General features: G+C 51.7%; 1 protein-coding gene across 2 annotated transcripts in view; it reads right to left on the reverse strand.

Annotated features, from left to right (window-relative positions):
• The window catches only part of NGEF (neuronal guanine nucleotide exchange factor), a 103,714-nt gene that overhangs the window by 4,233 nt on the left and 81,177 nt on the right, over positions 1-18,304 (reverse strand). For both annotated transcript variants that reach the window (XM_049888464.1, XM_049888465.1), the window contains 6 exons: positions 13,132-13,292; positions 8,002-8,154; positions 5,352-5,481; positions 3,838-3,912; positions 1,085-1,174; positions 135-298 (listed from right to left, as the gene is read on the reverse strand). In XM_049888464.1, the coding sequence (XP_049744421.1) occupies positions 135-298; positions 1,085-1,174; positions 3,838-3,912; positions 5,352-5,481; positions 8,002-8,154; positions 13,132-13,292 (773 nt within the window). The remainder of the gene's footprint in view (positions 1-134; positions 299-1,084; positions 1,175-3,837; positions 3,913-5,351; positions 5,482-8,001; positions 8,155-13,131; positions 13,293-18,304) is intronic.

The following is an 18,304-nucleotide window of genomic DNA, read 5'->3' on the forward strand; positions in this document are numbered from 1 at the left end:
GAGGCATGCGGGGGAAGGCGGTGGCACCATGAGCGGCTGTGCTTCTGCTGATCTGAGCGGCATCCCGGCCCCCAGGCCCCTGAGGCTCCGCTTGGCCACAGGACAGACTAGTGAGGCCGCCTGGCCGGACTCACCCAGGAATTTGGCGGCAGATGACCAGCAGGTCGTTGAAGAGGAAGAGGTAAATCTCCCGGAAGAGCTTCTTGGTCCGCAGGGTACGGGAGGTCTTGGGGCCGGACATCTGCTGCAGCTCGCCCTGCTTCAGCAGCCAGCGGGAGTGCGAGATAATGGGCACCGACTGGGGGGTGATTGGGTGTCAGCAAGAGCCGCAGGCCCCACCGAGCCACCCTCAGCGAGCCTGCCAGGCCCAGAACCCAAAGGTACTGGGGGGCAGTCCTGTGCAAACACAGGGCCCAGAACTCAGACAGTCATGGGGGTGGGGGGCGGTCCTGGGCAGATGCAGGGCCCAGAACCCACGGGTACTGTGGGGCAGTCCTGGGCAGATGCAGGGCCCAGAACCCAGGGGGCCATGGGGGGGCAGGGCTGCTGCTTTCTGGATTCCTGGCACCAGGTGGTCAGCTCGTGGGGGGTGGGGGAGGGTGGCTGGAAGGCCATGTCTGCACCCAGAGTGGGGCTCAGCTCCCAAACCAGCCAGGGCCTTGGGGAACTGCCATGGCCCTGTGACTGAAGTACCCAAGTCACTGGAGGCCGGCCATAGGGGACCTCGGGGCTCGCTGATGCCTCAAGATTCATGTAAAGTTTAGGGGAGAAGGGCAGTAACTTCCGTCAGGATTTCAGAGGGGCCTGTAATCCCCCAATTTAAGAGCCCCTGGATGAGTCACTGCTCCATACTTTATGCTCCATGCCAGCCAACAGCTCAGGCCACACAGCCATAAACGGCAGGGCAGGATGAGGGCCCAGGCAGGCATTGTGCACCCGGCTCAGAAAAGAAATCAAGGCTAGTGTGATGGAGTGCGGGGCTGGGCCACCTTGGCTGTGGAGGCCTGGGAAGGCCTGAAGGAGGGGGCCCTGCTTTGAGCTCGGCCGGTGACCCAGGCCCAGCCAACCGCAGGCTCAGGCCCACCTTGATCTTAAACTCCATCTTCCTCTGGATGCTGACCATCTGCTCCGTGCGGCTCATCTTCCTGACGCCCTCGTTGCAGGCCTTCACTACCTGGGATCGAGAAGGAGGGTACGTCAGGCCAGCATCCCAGGCGCGCTGAGCCAGGCAGCTGTGGCCGACTGGCTCTGCTGGCCTGGACCCGTGTCCTCTGTGGCCGACTGGCTCTACTGGCCTGGGCCTCTGTCCTCCAGCACCTTCTGGAGCAAAGGCAAGTGGGAAAGCCTGCAGACTGTTAGTTCCGGCTCTCAGGTTAGTGCCTGGCCCTTCATAGGAGGCAAACGCCAGAAAACCAGGGCTTCCAGCAGGCTCTCGTGAAGGAAGGTATACCTAAGAATCAGTTGTGAAGCTTGTTAAAAATGTACCAGCTTCTGATTTCTGAATCTGGGGGTGGAAATGCAAATTCTCAGCAGGGAGCTCGTTAGAAACGCAAATTCTCAGCAGGGGTTCAACCCCAAGAAGGCTTGGTTGGAAGCCCTGGGAAACACATGAAAAGATCCCCAACTCTTCCAGTAATCCAGGAAATGCAAGTTAAAGCAAGGTTCTCTTAGGTCAGACAGGCTGACCAGGCTCCAGGCTGGCCGGGGTGCGGGGAACAGGCCCTTCTCACACTGTGGGCGGGAGTACAGGTTCTCCTAGCCTTCCTGGAGGCAACCCAGGTGCCAAGAGGTCTGATCACTTCCTCTGCACTGCGCACTGGGTCATGGGGGGAGGAGAGAGCCTGGCACACAGCAGGCCCATAGTACATATTTAAAAAAAACAAAACCAAAAACCAAACCTGTTGCCGTGGAGTCTATTCCAACTCACAGAGAGCCTACAGGACAGAGTAGAACTGCCCCATAGGGTTTCCAAGGCTGTAATCTTTATGCAAGCAGACTACCATATCTTTCTCCCACGGAGTGGCTGGTGGGTTTGAACTGCTGACCTTTTGCTTAGCAGTTAAGTGATTGACCACTGGACCACCAGGATTCCTCCTTCAGTAAGTATTTGGGAGGAATAAAGTGCCCAAAGATGTATGTACGAGGATGTTCACTTCAGTGTTGTTTAGAAACGGGAAAAACTTTCATCAACCTAAAGGTGCATCAGCTGGGACTGGTTAAGTAATGATAACGTACCCATATAACTGAGCACTCTGCAACCACGAAAAAACGCAATAACTGTTACACGCACTAAAATGGAGAGAAACCGGCTTCTAAACCACAATCCCTTTCCGCCAAGAACACAGTTCTATGTGTCCTGTCTATTTAGAAAGTTCTGGAAGAGTGAGCATACCATGTCAGCAGTGGGCTTGTGTCTTTACTATCTTCTTTTAACTTATCAGCATTTTCTGGAATTTTTTGAGCACATTTATAAATTAGAAAAAAAAATAACGCTTTTTTTTTTTTTTAAATAGTAAGCTATGAGAAACAGAGTATACTTTTCACTAAAAGGGAAAAAAAGGGGGGATAAAAGCAGAAAAGAACTTAAAAATAGAAAACACACACTTGGCCCTGGGCTGACCACAAAGAAGGACCTTTGAGGCCCGGGGCCTCTCACAGCCACAGTGGTCTCTGGTCTTGCCTTCTGTGGCCCAGTATGGCTGGCTGCCCGGTAGGGCTGGGTCAGCTCACGTCCCACCAGATGACAGGGAAGCCCTGCATCTGGGGCAGGCGGAGGCCCTGAAAGCTGTGGCTGCCCACAGGCCACTGACTAGCCTGACCGGCCACTCAGGTGGCCCTCAAGGTCCAGCCTTTACCTGGCTGGACATAGGGGCATTCTCCCTGATGATCAAGGGGAGGAGAAGGATATCGGGGCCCGAGGGGTCTGGATCAGGGACATGAGGTGGCCTGAGGTGGAGAGACGACTGCATTGAGGTGAAGTCAAAGAGCCCTCGTGGCACCACTTGGCTCAGACCTTTTACTAAGCTGCTGCTGGGGATAAAGGAGCAGAAAGGACCTCACGACACCCATACCCTTTGCTATGTATCACCAGCAAGATGGGGCCACCCAGGCACAGCTTCCAGGCCTGGCTCTGAGGCCAGTAAACACAGGAGCCCAACGCACAAGACAGCACATAAAGACAAGAAGGAAGGGCCTGAGTTAACCGAGCACCGGGGGACAGGGTGTGTTCACGTTCCTCCCACACAACCCCACTCCGCTGCAGGCTCTGGGAAGACCAGGAGTCGGTGGTGATGGCTCCACTCTGGTCCCAAGCCGTGGTCGGTAGGTGGTCAGGAAGGGGCGGTGCCATGAGCCCCTCACACCTCTGGGTGGAGGGGTTGGGGGAGGGGAGGTGTGACAGGAGAGGGGCACAGGGCAGAGAGAGTGTCCTTCTCAAGGAGCCAGAGCCAGCCTTACTCCATGCGCCTTGCCCGAGGAAGGCGTGACCACTTCTGACGCAGGGAAACAGGCAGGGACAAATGTGAGGCTTCCCTGGGCTCCAAGAGCGTCAGCAGACCTGGGGACTGTGGATGGCAGCAAAGAAGGAGTGCCACACGGTCACTGCCGTCCAGCGGGGGGCACTAACAGACAGGCTGGAGACGGAAGCCAGTGCCCTGTTCAAGCCATGTCTGGCATGTTTCTTTTTGCGCCCCAGTGACTTTTCTGGATTGCAAAAGCAATTATTAAAATGAATTTGCATTTCCTAAGGACACATCAGCACATGGGGAAGAGGACGGGGCGGGTGGGTCTAGAGGAGGACAGTTTATTGGGGACACAGAAAGAGGAAGCACGACTCACCATTTCCAGCTCCTTGTGGGCGTCCTGGGCGGTGCACTCACGCTCGGACCCCTCCTCCACCCTCTTCAGAATGTTCTGAGCACAGGGAAAGGCTGCATTGGTTTCTGTAGCTCCCCTTCCCCCTCCACAACGAGGCCCCACTGCTGCACCAGTCCAAACAGCTTCAAGTCGCTGTGATGGACACACACAGCCCTGTTCGCTGGTGACCGGAGGCAAGAGAACCCTCAAGCCGAGGGCCAAGCATCTGGACCCAAAGCCTCGCCAGGCTGTGAAATGATGACCGAGAGCTGGTGTCGTCCGTGAGGACTAACCACAAGGACCATCACTTTCTCTGCTATCTTGAGCCAGAGCCCGTGGCCTCCCAGCATCATGAAGATGCAAGCAAAAGTGGCAACCGCGTGCTGGGGGGAGGGCGACATCCGGCAGAGAGGGACCGGCCACTCGCAACCAGGGCCAGCCCTTTCCCAAGGAATGTGGAAGGTTTCTGGCGGGCAGGGCCTTCTCTGCCCTCTACTCTGGGTGTCACCAAGTGAAGACCAGTCACAAAGAGCCCGAGGCTTCGTAACTTCAGTCTTATTGACGAAAATGTCTTTTATTCACTTCAAAAAAAAAAAAAAATTGCTCAAAATTGCTGTCACCTAAAAATTGCAGTTTTTGCAAGGCTTTTCCAAACTTTGTATGGTTTCCACACTTTATGTCAGATAGTGAGGTCTGGGTACACCCCTCTCCCCCCACCCCTGCTGATGTGGGCAGCCGCCGCACTGAAGGCTTCGCCCACTGAGCACCACCAAGGGCCATTCCCAGCCGGCTGGACGCCTGGATGACTCTCAGGCCCAGACCCTCCTGCCTGTTGTGTGTCCCTCGGCTGCACAACCCCAGGGGCTTCCAGACTGTAACCCTGTTGACACCTGTGTCACGTATGTGCCCACCTGTGCCCAGCAGCCAAGCCAGGTCCTGGGAGTCCTCTTGGACGCCTCCCCACCCCTCCTCACCACACGGCTGGTCACCTCTTGTCCACCTTCCTATCAGCCAACCCTCAGCCACCTGGCAGTGGTCAGCCCGCCAGCCCCTATTATTCCATTGTCATCACAGCTGTGTGTGGCCAGAATGTGGCTCTGAGTCCCCACTGCCCAGAACATGTTTGACACACAGTCAGAATTTATTACTTGTTGGATAAATAGACTTCCTAGAAGGCTCATTAAAAAACCAAACCAAACCGGATGCCATCAAGTCAATTCTGACTCATGGTGACCCCATGCGTGTCAGAGTAGAACTGTACTCCACAGGGTTTTCCGTGGCTGATTTTTTGGAAGTAGATCATCACCAGGCGTTTCTTCTGAGGTGTCTCTCAGTGGACTTGGACCTCTAACCTTTTGGTTAGCAGCCAAGTGCTTAACCGTCTGCCCCACCCAGGACTCCAGAGGCTAACAGAGACCTGGAATGACCACAGGAAAGAATCTAGAGCAGAAAAGTGCATTCCAGCCGGGTTGGCATGACGGCGGCAGAGGCAGTACCTGCACCAGCAGCTTGAGGCGGGTGATCCTCTGGAAGGGCAGGATGAGGAAGGAGGAGAAGGGCAGCCCCTTGCACTTGGGGTCAAGCTCCAGCTGTGCTATCAGCTCCCGAAAAGCTGCCTTCTCCTGGCTGGGGACAGACATACCAGAGTAGGTCTCCCAGCTCACGGGAGGCATGAATTGCAGGCACCTCCTTCCCCGACGCACCTCCCTTCCGTGGACAGCCTCCCAACCATCCTTGTAGGGACCAGACAACCTACAGGCCCGGAAAATGCGTCGGTTTCTTTCTTTTATTTTTTTTCATGGAAAATAAACTGTTGGTATAGAAGTCAAATCACTATAGGGGCTTTGCATGCCTGGCACAAGAAGACTTAGCAAAATAGGTTGTGCATGGGAGGGCAAGAATTCGTCTGTGTCCAAGTCTATGAATCAGATGCACAATGATACGATTTTACACAGCAGGAAACTGTGGCAAGGTAGACCCTCGGGTGGCAGGAACAATTGCCAGGAAAACCTAGGCGACTTTGAGAGGCATGGACAGTTCACCCAGTGAGGGGCTCGCAATGGGTCCACAGCACTGACATACATGCGAGAAGGACTATGGCTGGAGCTGAGCCTCGGGCCCTGAGATCAGGCGACATGTCCCTCTGCCTTTTACTGAAGTCCAGACAATCTGCACACACCTGGCAGGAGACCCAACGTGTGAGAGCATTGCTGAATGCTGCAATGGTCCCTGTTTTCCTGTACGCTTGTCTTTTTAATGCCTCTTCTTGTGGACTTTACAGTCACCTTGACCCAAAGAATTTGCTCTTTGCCCAGGAGAAGTAATCTCCAAACCAGAAAAACCCGAAGGGTTGCTGCTGAATAGATTCCAACTCATGGCGACCCCTGTGTTACAGAGTAGACCTGTGCTCCACAGGGTTTTTGTGGCTATACTCTTTACAGAAGCAGATCACCAGGCCTTTCTTCTATGGTACTGATGGGTGAGTTTGAACCACCAACCTTTAGATCAGCAGCTGATCACAAACTGCTCGTGCCGCCAGGGCTCCCTAGGTAATCTCAAAAACCAAAATCAAACCGAACTCGTTGCTGTCAAATTGATTCTGACTCATAGCAACCCTATAGGACAGAGCAGAACTGCCCCACAGGGTTTCCAAGACTGGAATCTTTAAGGAAGCGGATTGCCACATCTTTCTCTCAAGGAGCGTCTGGTGGGTTTGAACTGCTGACCTTTTGGTTATCAGCTAAAGGCTTAACCACTACACCACCAGGACTCCTTTAGGCAATCTCTAGACCTTTGAAATTTTTCCAGGAATTGGAGTCTTTGTTATTTATGAAGAGGCTCCAGATCATACCTATCTTATAGGTTATGCTAATGAGGTGACTCTTGGATGGGGGCTGGCCAGGCTAGCTGGACCTCAGGGGAGGGGGCCTGGAGGTTGAGTTCAACCATGGGAGCCATGAGTCAATCAACTGTGCCTATGTAATGAGACCCCGGTATAAAGCTCTGGACACTGAGTCTCCAGGAGCTTCCTGGTTGGTGAAAGACACTGAGGTATGGGTGAGGGTAATGCATCCTCTGGGACATGGAAACTCCACATGGGGAACCTCCCATGCCTGGCTCTGTGCATATCTTCATTTATAGCCTTTTCTTATACTTAGTATAGTGCTTCCCTGAGCTCTGTGAGTGGAACCCAATAGGTTAGAAGTGAGGGGCCCGAGGATGCCCATGCTATGGCTGGTATCTCAAGAGGATAGTAGGAACCCCCCAAATTTGTAGCCAGCTGGTCAGAGGTGAGGTTGTCATGGTAACTCCCAAGCTTGCAGCTGGTGTCTGAGGTCTTGGGCAGACGCAGCAGTCTGGAGGACTGTGCCCTTTAACCTGTGAGCTCTGACTTCCCTTGGGGTGGTTGGGGTCAGAGTAGGGAACCAAATTAGACTGGATGGAATTCTCTCAGTCTCAAAAACAGCATTCTGATTCCCTCAAACTCCTATTTCCATAAAACAAAAGTAGATCACCAGAACCCCCAAATACGCAAGCTTAAAACTTCCACAATTAGCTACAGAGCTTGGTTAAAGCTCAGTGAAGTACGATGTTTAGGCTGTTACTACTCAGGAAGTCATTTGACACTTTTGAGTGGAGCCAAGAACATATTACTAGTTAAAATCCTGTTGTTTAAGCACGTCATACAAAAGCGAAGAATTCAGAAAAGACAACTTGACCAAAAACCATCTCATCAGCTGGGACCCCAGAGAACATTCAGCAAGCGGGAAGATTAGGGATCAAGGCAAAGGAGTTGCTGGATAACCACTCAAAGACTCCTCCCCACCATTCCTGCCCTTGCTTTTAGTTCAAACCCACTCTTTTGGTTTCCTGGGCCTTTGATTGTCCCCTTGATCTCCAACTCTCTTTTCTAAACCTTGAAGAACTCTGCACAGCAGCTCTGACTGCAGTCGAGCTGGGGCGACAGGCTGGCTTTCTCAGGCTCAAGTTGGGTTCACCTTTCTCCATGACCCCCGACCTCCCTGCAAGCGGTACCTACCAGGACCGGTGGCAAAGTACAAGAGACGCTTGGGCTGGTACTACTGCCCACACTGTCTGCTTCTAAACCCTGGGCAGTGGCCCCACTGCCCCCCAGGACGCACTCACAGCAGCTGCTTGTACGTCCTCTCCTGGTAGGTCTGGTTGCTGACGTAGGTGATGTAGACTGAGAAGTGGTTGGCCGCATAGCGGTACACGATGTCACACACGTCCGAGATAACGATGTTCTCCTCCATCCGATGCTCCAGCTCCAAGAGGAACCTGTGGGGGTGGGGGGCAGTTTGAGTTGAGGGTCCCTGGGGGGCAGGACCTACACGTGGAGAGACCAGGAACATCAGCTAGTGCAGCACACGGGCCTGGCTCTGACAAACCAAGGGACGCGATGTGAAACCATCAGGGACTGAGCACCGATGGGGTGTTTGGCCACATGCAGGAACTATTGTTCATTGTTTTCAGTGGATAATAGCATTTCTCGTTGCTGTTAACTGCCGTCGAGTTGATTCTGACTCGTGGCGACCCCACGTGTGCGGAGTAGAACTGCTCCATAGGGCTTTCAAGGCTGCGACCTTTTGGAAGCAGACAGATCACCAGGCCTCACTTCTGAGGTTTCTCTGGGTGGATTTGAACTGCCAACCTTTCTGGTAGTTGTCCAGCACTTAAGCATTTGTGCCACCCAGAGAATCCCTGGATAATAGCATTAAGACAAAAATAAGACCCACTGCCATCTAGTCGATTCCCACCCATAGTGACCCAACACGGCAGAGTAGGGCTGCCCTGTAGGGTTCCAAGGCTGTAATCTTTATGGAAGCAGACTTCCATATCTTCCTCTCACAGAGCAGCTGGTAGGTTTGAACTGCTGACCTTTCAGTTAGCAGCTGAGAGCTTAACCACTGCGCCACAAGGCTCTTTTGATAACATTAAACCAAAAAAACCCATTGCCATCGAGTTGATTCCAACTCATAGCGACCCTATAGGACAGAGTAGAACTGCCCCACTGAGTTTCCAAGGACTGGCTGGTGGATTCGAACCGCTGACCTTTTGGTTAACAGCCATAGCACTTAGCCACTGTGCCACCAGCATTAAACCCCAGTGCCATTGAGTCGATTTAGGAGCATTAAAAAAGAGAGGCCTTATCTTTTAGATACATACTGACGTGTTCATAGAGGAAATGAAACGACGACTCAGATTGGAAGCTGGGGATGAAGGGAGGGGATGAGCTGAAGCAGGTTGCTGCTGGTCCCTGCTGAAGCCTGTGGCGATGCCGAGCTTGCCTGTCACATCGGTTTCTCTTCTTTGGTGTGTTTGCAGTTTTCCATAATGAGATGTAAATAAATAACTGCATAGATAAAAGGAGGCCCAGCCCCTGCAGGGGTCTGTCTTTAGCGTTGCCACTATGGAGGGTGAAGGAGAAGAGGCTGAGGGGCCTCAGGACCCACTCTGGTGCTATGGGGTGTGAGCAGCTCCCAGGGCACGATGTGTGTGGTGTTGAGCGCTCCCCTGCCATACAGGGAGGGGTTGTCCCTATGCCATAGCCAGGTCTCATATGTGAAAACTCGGGGTGGAACAACGTTTTAGCTCCAATAGACGTGGTAGCTGGGTCTTCTATCCTGGTGTTGTTGGCGTATGTTTCTTCTTTGCAAGCTGTCACGGATTGAATTTTGTCCCCCCAAAGTATCTGTCATCTTGGCTAGGTCGTGACTCCCTTATACGATTGTATGATCGTCTACCATTTTATCTTCTGATGTGATTTCCATATGTGTTGTAAATCCTGTCATTTTGATGTAATAAAATGGATTAGCAGCAGTTATATTAATGAGCTCTACAAGATTAGGTAGTGTCTTAAGCCAATCTCTTTTGGATATAAAAGAGAGAAGCGAGCATAGAGACATGGGGACCTCATACCACCAAGAAAGCAGTGCCAGGAGCAGAGTGTGCCCTTTGGACACGAGGTTCCTCTGCTGAGAGGCACCCAGACTAAGGGAAGACTGATGACAAGGGCCTTCCTCCAGAGCCGATAGAGAGAAAAAGTCTTCCCCTGGAGCCAGCACCCTGAATTTGGACTTCTAACCTACCGGACTGTGACAGAATAAATTTCTCTTTGTTAAAGCCATCCCCTTGTGGTATTTCTGTTACAGCAGCACTAGAAGATCAAGCAAGGTTGTGTCATCTGCATAACGCAGGTTTTTAATGAGTCTTCCTCGAATCCTGATGCCCCGTTCTTCATATAGTCCAGCTTCTCGGATTATTTGCTCAGCATACAGATTGAATAGGTATGGTAAAAGGATACAACCCTGACGCACACCTTTCCTGACTTTAAACCAATGAGTATCCCCTTGTTCTGTCCAAACAACTGCCTCTTGATCTACACAAAGATTCCTCATGAGCACAATTAAGCGTTCTGGAATTCCCATTCTTCGCAATGTTATCCATAATTTGTTATGATCCACACAGTCGAATGCCTTTGCATAGTCAAGAAAACACACGTAAACATCCTTCTGGTATTCTCTGCTTTCAGCCAGGATCCATCTGACATCAGCAATGATATCCCTGGTTCCACATCCTCTTCTGAAACCCGCCTGAATTTCTGGCAGTTCCCTGTCGATATACTGCTGCAGCCGTTTTTGAATGATCTTCAGCAGAATTTTGCTTGCGTGTGATATTAATGATATTGTTCTATAATTTCCACATTCGGTTGGATCACCTTTCTTGGGAATAGGCAAAAATATGGATCTCTTCCAGTCAGTTGGCCAGGAAGCTGTCTTCCATATTTCTTGGCATAGACGAGTGAGCACCTCCAGCACTGCATCTGTTTGTTGAAACATCTCAATTGATATTCCATCAATTCCTGGAGCCTTGTTTTTCGCCAGTGCCTTCAGAGCAGCTTGGACTTCTTCCTTCAGTACCATCGGTTCCTGATCATATGCCATCTCTTGAAATGGTTGACTATCGACTAATTCTTCTTGGTATAATGACTCTGTGTATTCCTTCCACCTTCTTTTGATGCTTCCTGCGTCGCTTAATATTTTCCCCATAGAATCCTTCACTATTGCAACTCGAGGCTTGAATTTTTTCTTCAGTTCTTTCAGCTTGAGAAATGCCCAGCGTGTTCTTCCCTTTTGGTTTTCCATCTCCAGCTCTTTGTACGTGTCATTATAATACTTTGTCTTCTCGAGACACCCTTCGAAATCTTCTGTTCAGTTCTTTTACTTCATCAATTCTTCCTTTTGCTTTAGCTGCTTGACGTTCGAGAGCAAGTTTCAGAGTCTCCTCTGACATCCATCTTGGTCTTTTCTTTCTTTCCGGTCTTTTCTTCTTTTCCTGTCTTTTCAATGACCTCTTGCTTTCTTCATGTATGATGTCCTTGATGTCATTCCACAACTCATCTGGTCTTCGGTCACTAGTGTTCATTGCATCAAATCTATTCTTCAGATGGTGTCTAAATTCTTGCTGAAAGTGAAGAGGACATGAAGCACTTACTAATGAAGATCAAAGACCAGAGCCTTCAGTATGGATTGCACCTCAACATAAAGAAAACAAAAATCCTCACAACTGGGCCAATGAGCAATGTCATGATAAATGGAGAAAAGATTGAAGTTGTCAGGGATTTCATTTTCCTTGGATCCACAGTCAACAGCCATGGAAGCAGCAGTCAAGAAATCAAAAGATGCATTGCATTGGGCAAATCTGCTGCAAAGAACCTCTTTAAAATGTTGAAGAGCAAAGATGTCACCTTGAAGACTAAAGGTGTGCCTGACCCAAGACATGGTATTTTCAGTCGCATCACATGCATGTGAAAGCTGGACAGTAAATAAGGAAGACTGAAGAAGAACTGACACCTTTGAATTGTGGTGTTGGTGAAGAATATTGAATATACCATGGACTGCCAAAAGAACGAACAAATCTTAGAGGAGGTACAACCGGAGTGCTCCTTGGAGGCAAGGATGGTGAGACTGCATCTTACATGCTTTGGACATGTTGTCAGGAGGGATCAGTCCCTGGAGAAGGACATCATGCTTGGTGGAGTACACAGTCGGTGGAAAACAGGGAGACCCTCAACGAGATGGATTGACACAGTGGCTGCAACAATGAGCTCAAGCATAACAACGATTGTGGGGATGGCTCAGGACCAGGCAGTGTTTCGTTCTGTTGTGCATAGGGTTGCTATGAGTCGGAACCGACTCAACGGCTCCTAACAACAAAAACAACAGATGACCAAGACATAAGCATAGATTAAAAGGTGTCTGTTCTTTCTCCAAGGAGCTCTGGTGGCACAGTGGTTAAGTGTTCAGCTGTAAACCAAATGCTCAGCGGTTCAAACCCACCAGCTGCTCTGCAGAGGAAAGATATCGAAGTCTGCTTCTGTAAAGATTTCAGCCTTGAAAACTCTGTGGGGCAGTTCTACTCTGTTGTATAGGGTCTCTATGAGTTGGAATCGACTTGAAGGCAGTGGGTTTGGTTTAGTTTGGTTCTTCCTCCACATGACTTCACATAGGCTGAACTATAAGCATGGCTCCAACAGCCCCCTCCCCAATCTATGGCAAACGGAATCTGGGAGGGGAGGGAAGTGCAAGACGGCTTGTACTCTGCCTGCAGGGGTCCTGGGCTTTACTATGGCAGGATCGTGGCAGCTTAAAGGGACACCCCTGAGACCCTGTTATGAGGCCTAAGTCAGGTATCAGAGCAGAACTGCCATCTGACTCAACTTAGGTCATGATACCTGACTCAACACTGCTCCAGCCCCAGCTGGGAAGGGTGACCCAGCTCACAGCTCCGCGTGGACACAACAGAGCACATGGGTGCCAACTAACAGGAAACCTCCACCTTGTCCAGGGGACATGATGGACCGCCCTCCTGGGGGAGGGGGACAGTCTTCTGATTTATGAATTCCTTTGTGTGGAGTCCCTGGGTGGAGCCCACGGTTAAAGCGCTCGGCTGCTAACTGAAAGGTTGGAGGTTCAAGTTCACCCACAGGTGCCTCTGAAGATCTACTTCTGAAAAACCAGCCTTTGAAAACCCTACAGATGGCAGTTCTGCTCTGACATGCATGGGGTACCGTGAGCTGGAGTCGATTTAATGACAACTGGTATATGGTCATTTTTTTATATCGTATTGTGGAAAATTCCAAATCTACAATGTAAAGACACTGTGCACCCCTCGCTGGCTGCAGCAGGACAGGGGAGGGAGAGGGGGCCCCACCAGGCCGGGCGCAGACCTGGGGGTGGGCGCCGGCGCCCCTACCGCTCGCTGACAGCTGTGACGTCCAGGACATTGGAGAAGAGGAGGTGGGCCTCCGCCGGGTGCAGGACCTTCTTCAGCCGCTCGTTCTCCACGAAGTGCGACACCAGCAGGTTCAGGCTCTTATAGTAGGAGGCTTCAGAGGTGACCAGCTCGAACATGGCCTGTGTGGGAAGCGGCACAAGGGGGGAGGTGAGACCCAGCAGGACCACGCAGAATATCCTCACTCGACAGAGCCACGCGGAGAGGCGCCTGGCAAGGAGGCTCAAGGTAAAATAAGACTGTGCTGGCCAGGCTGGGTGGAATTCGGAAACTCTACCCTGGTGCCACAACAGTTAAGTGCTTGGCTACTAACCAGAAAGTTGGCGGTTTGAATCCACCCAGTGGCTCAAGGGGAGAAAAGACCTGGCGATCTGCTCCCATAAAGATTACAGCCTAGAAAGCCCTATGGGGCAGTTCTACCCTGTCACACGGGGTCACTGTGAGTCAGAATGTACTTGACGGCACACAACAACAACAACAACAACAACAACACCAGCTAGGAGCGGGACTGGTGGATGCCTCCCAGAGAGCAAAGGACCCCAGAGATGAAAAGGAGCAGTGGACACCCTTTGTGAAAGGCCACATTCATTTCTGAGGAACAAGGAAAGTAAAGCCATTGCAGTGTGTTTACTACAATGAAAACTGAAAGCGTCCTAAGGGCCCAAAAAAAGGGGGTGAGGTTAAATGCATGATGGTCACTCAACAACAGAGCCAGAGTGCCCTACAGAGTGAGGTCGCCCAGTTCCTGGTGCGGAAATGGGTGTGCAAACCAGCAGGGAGCAGGACTCCCATTCTCTCACGCCCTGTAAAGTGTCTGGAGGAAAACAGTCTTCAAGTTCAACACCGAAGTCACCAAGGGGTGGGACCAGGGCGTGACTTTTCCTCTGTTCTTTTTACCCCATTTGCATTGTCTGAAAACTTTAAAAAAGAGCATGTTATTTCTTTTATTGTCTGAATGTTATAATATGATCAATACAGTTTAGGCAACCCTATAGGGCAGTTCTACACCGTCACTGGAGGTCCTATGAGTTGGAATCGACTCGACGGCACCCACCGACAACAAACAACAATGAACAAAGGCATCTTCATTTTGAGAAAGAAAGAAATCCATACTCTAATAAGCTTTTGGGGACAGCTTTATTCTTAGTCGTAACTTGGGTTTGATCACTGGACCTGTGTAGCCAACAGAAGGACGCAGAGTTCTGCTCTCAAGGATCATTCTGCAAAGCACCACGGCAGATGTGGACTCACCTGCCTGCCTTGCTGACAAGACCCAACCATCTCCCTGCGGTGCCCTGGGACACCCCCACATCTTTGCCCCCCTTGCCTGCCCTGCGTGGTCCCATGATCTAGGGCTGGTTCAGGTCCCCAGGAGGTGGCTGCCCAGAGGGGACAGGAGATGTGCACAGGGCCTCTGGCGCCTTCTCCTTGCTCTGCCCAACCCCACGCCTCACTCCCTGGACCCCCCTCCACAGGTCAGAACTCCTGGACCAGGGCACCAGGTTCCTGGCAATGAGAACAAGGGCTCTGGGGCCAGGAAGGGCGGGAGGAGCTGGCATTTTTTCCTATAACTCATAGGGCCCTAGGATTCCAACATTGTCTCATTTAATGTTCACAACAGGCCCTATAGGACAGAGTAGAAATGCCCTATAAGGTTTCTAAGGAGCAGCTGGTGGATTTGAACTACTGACCTTTTGGTTAGCAGCCGCTACAGCTCTTAACCACTGCGCCACCAGGGCTCTGGAAGCTCTTATTTTATCAAAAGAAAACAGGCTCAGAGAGGTTAGGTAATGTCCCCCACAATCACACAGCTGGACCGTAGAAGAGCAAGACGAGACCCTAGGTTTCTCCCACTCCAAGTCTGGGCTCTGCCCCTTCCCCATCTGGCCCGCAGGTTAGACCCTGGGAAAGGCAGGGGTTCACTGGGCCTGGCTTGGCCTGCTGGGGGACAGCCGCACTCTGAGCTTCCAAGCACAGCTCTGCCCTGAAGGCCAAACTCACTTGTAAACACCAACTCGTCAAAACACTTTAAGACAGGCAACACACTCCTAACCTGGGGACTCCCTATAGAACCAACCCGCTCAGCAACAACCAGGAAATTCACAGGGACATCACTCTAGGGGCAAACCGCCAATCACAGGCCCTCAGACACAGTCAGAGTGAGAGCCCACCCGCGCAAATGTCTCGCCCAACTTAAACCAGGGAGAGTCAGAGAGGAGGCGGCAACGCCTGTCGGGGCTTCTCTATAGCCGCCCCTTCAGTGGGAAATGCTTGGTCTACTTAGAAGTAAGAAGCCTCAGAGACAACATCCCAACAGACCTCACTACTTCAGGAGGCAGCCCTCAGCACTGACCGGCTAACGTTTCCCTCAGCCCTGTGGGGCAAAATGGAGAACACGATAGGCAAGAAGCTTCCAGAAGCTTCCGTTCAGACACTATTATAAAATCACTTTACTGCTGCTGCATTTAAATTTCTTAAGAAAACGTGGCACCATTACATCTTCAGGCTAATGTAACTGAAAAGGCCACACGAATGAATGTCTCAGATACTGAGGGGGAAAAGCCATCCCATCAAATACGCCTCACAGAGAAGAAGCGTGTTTGTCTGTTAGCTGCACAGCCCTGAGTGCCAGCTGTCACCTACACCTCAGATTATCTACATACATAAGTGTCTCGGCTCTGCTGCACCGCCAGACCCGTCAGCCGACGGCACCTCTGTCCTGCTCTCCCAGAGGACGAGGGGCCAGAGGCAGCGGGCCAGAGGCAGGGCAGCCTGCTGGCTGCTGGCAAGTGCAGGCGCCACCTGAATCACAGCTAATGGACACAGCTGAGCCCATTTACCACCACACTCGCCCCTCCTGATCCATTTATAGGGGATTAGTCATCTCTGGGTTCAGTTCTCCCGGGTGGGCGTCTGTCAAGTGATTTGCCACGCCAACATGGCTGCTGTCCTTTCCTGATCAATATTATTTTCACCCTAAGTCATTCAGGCCTCTGCGTGGCAGCAGGGTTGACGCAGAGGTCCAGGCCCATTTGTTCCTTCGTTCCACAAAGGTTTCCTGAGTACCTGCTAAGTGGCAGGCACTGGGCGTTCAGGGTGAACACGGTCACAGAGCACACATTCTCCGGAAGGGGAGACAGACCAGAGACAAGCAAACTCCCAAGTCAGAGGGTGAGAAACAGACCACAGACAACTAAAACCCCTAAATCGGGGGGTGAGAAGTAGACCAGAGACAAGCGAACCCCCAAATCAGGGGGTGAGAAACAGACCAGAGACAAGCGAACCCCCAAATCAGGGGATGAGAAACAGACAAGAGACAAGCAAAACCCCTAAATCAGGGGGTGAGAAACAGACCAGAGACAAGTGAACCCCCAAATCAGGGGGTGAGAAACACACCAGAGACAAGTAAAATCCCCAAATCAGGGGGTGAGAAACAGACCAGAGACAAGTGAACCCCCAAATCAGGGGGTGAGAAACAGACCAGAGACAAGTGAACCCCTAAATCGGGGTGAGAAACAGACCAGAGACAAACAAAATCCCCAAGTCAGAGGGTGAGAAATGCTAGAAGGTAGACACGGGGGGGCAGGAGTGTGAGAGTGTGTGTGTGAGCATGTGTGTGAGTGTGAGCACATGTGTGAATATGTGTGACCATGTGTGTGAGCATGTAAGCATGTGTGAGTGTACGTGTCAGTGCGTTACATGGGTGTGTGAGCATGTGTGTATGTGTGTCATGTAAATAAGCATGGGTGTTTGTGAGCAAGGAAGTATGTGAGCATGTGTATGAGCACATGATGCATGTATGCGTGTGAGCATGTGTGTCATGTGAATGAGTATTCATGGGCATGTTGAGCATGTGTGTGTACATGAGTGTCTGTGAGCAGAAACGTGAGTGTGAATGACTGTGAGCATGTGTGTGAGTGTGTATGGGTATATGAGCATGTGTTTTAGTGTTAGCACGTGTGTGAGCATGTGTGTGTGCATGTGTGTGTGTGAGTCTGCGAATGTGTGTCGTGAATAAGCATGTCTGGGTGTGCACATGAGTGTGTAAGCAGAAAGGTGTGAGTGTGAGCGCTTGTGTGTTAGCATGTGTGTGTGAACAAGTGAGCATGAGCACGAATGAGTACGTGTGTGTAGCATTCGAGTGTTAGCACGTGTGAGCATGTGTGAGTACGACCATGTGTGAGGACATGCGTGAGCATGCGTGTGTGTGAGCATGTGTGTGGGGTACTTACTACAGAGCTCCCCCTTTCTAATGCTCAGCAGGGACAGCCGTTGGCTGTGGCTGCCAGCTGGCCACCTGGTGCCAGGACACCCCCCTCCTCCCCATGCGGGCGGAGCCGGCACTCACACCCAGGACTGCTGTCCTCAGGGAACACTCGTTTACACTGACCCGGATTTTATGAATCACAGCTCGGTCTCCGAATGGCACTCTTAGCTCCTGACTCTTCCGTTTGATAGCTGCCCGTAACCATGTCACCCTTCTGGTTTTTTCCACCACTGCCACTAATGAACCTGTTTCCGCTCAGGATTCCGCGTGAAGGGAAAACCCAGCCAAGGCCGGACGTTTCTCTGGAGCAGCTGGTCCAGGTGGTTTCGCAATTGGCCAGGTCTGTGACACCCTGGTGTCCACGATGGACAGGACTCCCAGCCTGGGGAGCTGGCCAGACCTCTGCAGTGAATGAATCCCACTGAACCTTAGTTTCCTCCTGGGAACACATGACCAGCCCTGTCTCATCAGCCACCAGGAAGTGTGGTGTGGAACGCAATGTTCTGCTGTCATTGTGGAGCTGACACCTGGGCTGCCTTCCCTAACATATGGCTCAGGAGGGCCTTTCCCAGGAGGTGACATTGGGCCTGGGTCCCAAAGGATGAAAGGGAGCCCCGTCATTTTTGCAAGAACTGTTCACCACACCCTGCTGGCCCCCTGGACACATCGGGGTAGCTCTCTCTGAATCCAGGAAACACTCAGCTACAGTTCTCTCTCCGTCGTCATGTTCCTGCTCCAGACACCACTGGCAGGCGCAGCACTGGGTCGCTGGTAAACGGCGATCCTAAATGTCCATGCTCTTGCCACCTTGTCTGTGTAGGCACGGGGGCGGGGGGAGGAGTGAGAACAGCTGGCCTCTCTTGGACA

This window comes from Elephas maximus, chromosome 6, assembly GCF_024166365.1.
Source record: "Elephas maximus indicus isolate mEleMax1 chromosome 6, mEleMax1 primary haplotype, whole genome shotgun sequence".
In the NCBI taxonomy this organism is placed as follows: domain Eukaryota; kingdom Metazoa; phylum Chordata; class Mammalia; order Proboscidea; family Elephantidae; genus Elephas; species Elephas maximus.